Source organism: Pinus tabuliformis, chromosome 4_1 (assembly GCF_031772625.1).
Source record: "Pinus tabuliformis cultivar Carrire ecotype Pingquan chromosome 4_1, CPIR1, whole genome shotgun sequence".
Lineage (NCBI taxonomy): Eukaryota > Viridiplantae > Streptophyta > Pinopsida > Pinales > Pinaceae > Pinus > Pinus tabuliformis.
In genome coordinates, this window is record NC_142303.1 from 845,537,614 (window position 1) to 845,540,572 (window position 2,959).

Here is a 2,959-nt window from a genome sequence, read left to right on the forward strand (position 1 = left end):
ACGCAGCGGAACGGCACACTGTTTTCTTGGGCAGCTGGCTCCTGGATGGATGAACAACTACTTGACTACACTTCTGACTCCCTTGCTGCTGAGGATATTTGGGTCAATTTCTCCCAACCGGCTCCAGCTTTGACTACGCCAGTGATAGCCAGTTTACCGGTCACAAGGGTTGAGGCAGTTATAACTCAAATGGAAGATATGGCGGTCTCTCCACAGACCCTAGAATCGACTCCACCCCCGACAGTTATGGAAGGAATATTCATCCCGGAAGAAGGCCCGGAGTTACCCTTCCTACCCATTCCTTCCCCGTCGGACCTGAACATATGGTCGTAGGCCTTCCCGGCAGCAACAATTACCCAAGGTGGTGCGAGTGTTTCAGGAGAAGGACCGAGTAACTTGGGTCAAACAACACAAGGATTGCTGCCTGAACAAGTAGGAATCCTCAGGACTGCCCCCTTCTATATAGCATTCCAACCAGTCGGCTCAGCCCCTCTTTCAGGCTGCTTCATTGGCATTCCTGGACTGGACCACGCTTCGGAAGGAAATCGTTCTGATTCATAAGACATTGGCCTTGAGGAAGGAGAGCAAGCAACTAAAGCGCGGCCAAAACATCCAAAAAAATCAAGGAATTCAAAAATCAGAGAAAGGGACAGGCGGTTAATCTTCGGAGAAGGAATCTCTATGGCTCAAGCGGCCCTCACGGAGAGCATGGTGTTAGTTGGAAGGGTGAGAGGCCGAAATTACTCCCTGATACGCCTTCGAAAGTGGATAGCGGAAATTTGGGGGAATCTCCTCATACAGCTCCCAGGTATCCTCTCGCTTTCCAGGGGTTGGTTTTCTCTGATTTTCGCTCATCCAGACTAGGTAGACTGGGTCCTCATGCGGTACTGGCACATTGAGATGACACCAGTGCTATTGAAGCGATGGTTGCCAATGTTTGACCCAGAAAAGGAAAATCATGGAGCGGGGCCAATCTGGGTCCGATTGCCTGCTCTCCCGTTACAATTTTGGGGGGAAGAAATCTTCAAGGTAATAGGAGATGATTTGGGTGTCTATCTAGATCATGATAGAACCTACCAAGACACAGGATGCCTAGCATTGGCACGTATTCTAGTGCATCTAGATACCAGAGAAGGTCTGGTAGAGAGCTACCTACTTCAGATGGGTGACATCACTCGGAGGCAAATTCTAGATTACGAAGGCATTCCCTTCTGTTGCCGCAAATGTCACAAAGTGGGGCATTTATACAAAGACTGTCCAAGAATTTCAAGGAAGAATCAGATCCCAGCCAAATTGTTGGTCTCAGCCTCCACTCAAACTCTGGATTCAGATTTCGATTCTCAATTGGACCTCCAAGAAAGTACTCCGCCCTCTAGTCTGATCAATTTACCAAACAGAGGCCAGTGTCAGTTTGATAACTCATAGGGTCAAGCAAGGTCTCATTAAATGGATTCGTCTGCACAAACCATACCCAATGATGCTTGTGAATGTGCTAAAACTCAAGTTCTTGAACAGGAGTCAATTAATAATGTGCTATGGATTACTTAGGCATTTTCTGCAAGGCCCTAAGCTCTAAACATTCAGTGAGCTAAAACCTATTGCTACAGGTAGAGCTCACAGGACATGCCAGATTGACTTAAAGGTAGAGCTCACAGAAGATGCCAGATTGACATAAATTACAAGGGCGGGCTTGTGTCAAGTCAAGCCAAATTTTCAAATTCCTAGGCATTTCTTTCTCTTTTCAAGCAACATTTGAGGAACAATGGGACATGCTTATCCAAATACGGGAAAAGAATTTTGGTAAATGGATTTATAAGCCCAAGACTTTAGCAGCATGATTTCAAATCTGCACTAAAAGTTGGCTCCCATGCATGTTATTATTTATTGTATGTGCCCTTGGTTGCTTCTTTGTGCCAACTTTGATGGGGGGATGGTCTTCAACTTTTCATAGATTCAGGAACCTTTAATACACATGGAAGGAATGGAGTGGCTTGGGTATCTACAGAACTCACACTCCAACTCATCCCTCTATGCTAAGTGGATTGTTTTTGCTCTGGAAGGAAAGGAAGGAAATTGCATTCACATAGTAAAAATTTCTATTGGGGACTGAACCTTCAATCATTTATCAATGAGCATTACCCCAGACAATTTTAAGATTAAATGTACCTTTCTGGTCCATAGCATATGGAAAAATTGGAAGGTTATAAAGCCAAAACCTCCATATAATCCACCTTGGCATCCCCACAATAAATAATTTTTGATAAATGGCTTGAGCCGTGAAAACATATATTCTAGTTGTACCAATTCCCCAACTCTGCTTGGCAATAGGTATTGACCTACTGTAGTCACTTACTTCACATTTCCATCCCGTAAAAGGAATCCCTTCCTTGGAGATTAATTACAATAAACTGTGGACTTCCACTCAACTTGGCAGCTTATGTGAACTGAAAACTTTTTATTCATTTAGAAAAACAGGAAATAATATATTGTTTAATCAAACTCTGGTCATTAGTGACTTTTGTTGGGTTGCATATCATTGTCTATACCTAGAATCACCATAGGTGGCCTCATCCTCTAGACCAGCCTCCAAATGATAAGCTAAACAAAGTCCATCGATAATTTCGAAGGGTGAGAAGCAACAAGAAAATAATCACTGAGAAGTTAGTGCCCCAAAGACTGAGCCAAAAAACAATCCATCAAGAAGCCACCAACATAATGACAAAAGGATGAAATGCCCACATCGGGATCTGATACAAACTGTTATGATGTACTAATGATCAGGGCCTTTAATTTTGGACTTTCCTTGATTTTGGTTTTGGCATGTCATATGGCACTTTACTAGCTAGGCGTATTAAGGTCAAGGTTTGAGACTTTATATGGTTTTCTTCCAAACCAGTTTTGTAGCCCTTAGTAGCACCATTTTTCGATTGAAACACACCATGTATGTATTGTCATCATT

At 43.3% G+C, this 2,959-nt stretch overlaps 1 protein-coding gene across 1 annotated transcript; it reads left to right on the forward strand.

The window, feature by feature from the left end:
- Positions 1-879: 879 nt before the first annotated feature.
- On the forward strand, positions 880-1,425 carry LOC149178867 (uncharacterized). The gene has a single exon (XM_089422264.1). It carries the CDS (start codon positions 880-882, stop codon positions 1,423-1,425), a length of 546 nt encoding a protein of 181 aa, XP_089278390.1.
- The last annotated feature ends 1,534 nt before the right edge of the window (positions 1,426-2,959 follow it).

Excerpts from the sequence above, each read along its gene's own strand:
- LOC149178867 (XM_089422264.1), top strand. The coding sequence starts at position 880 with ATGCGGTACTGGCACATTGAGATGACACCAGTGCTATTGAAGCGATGG.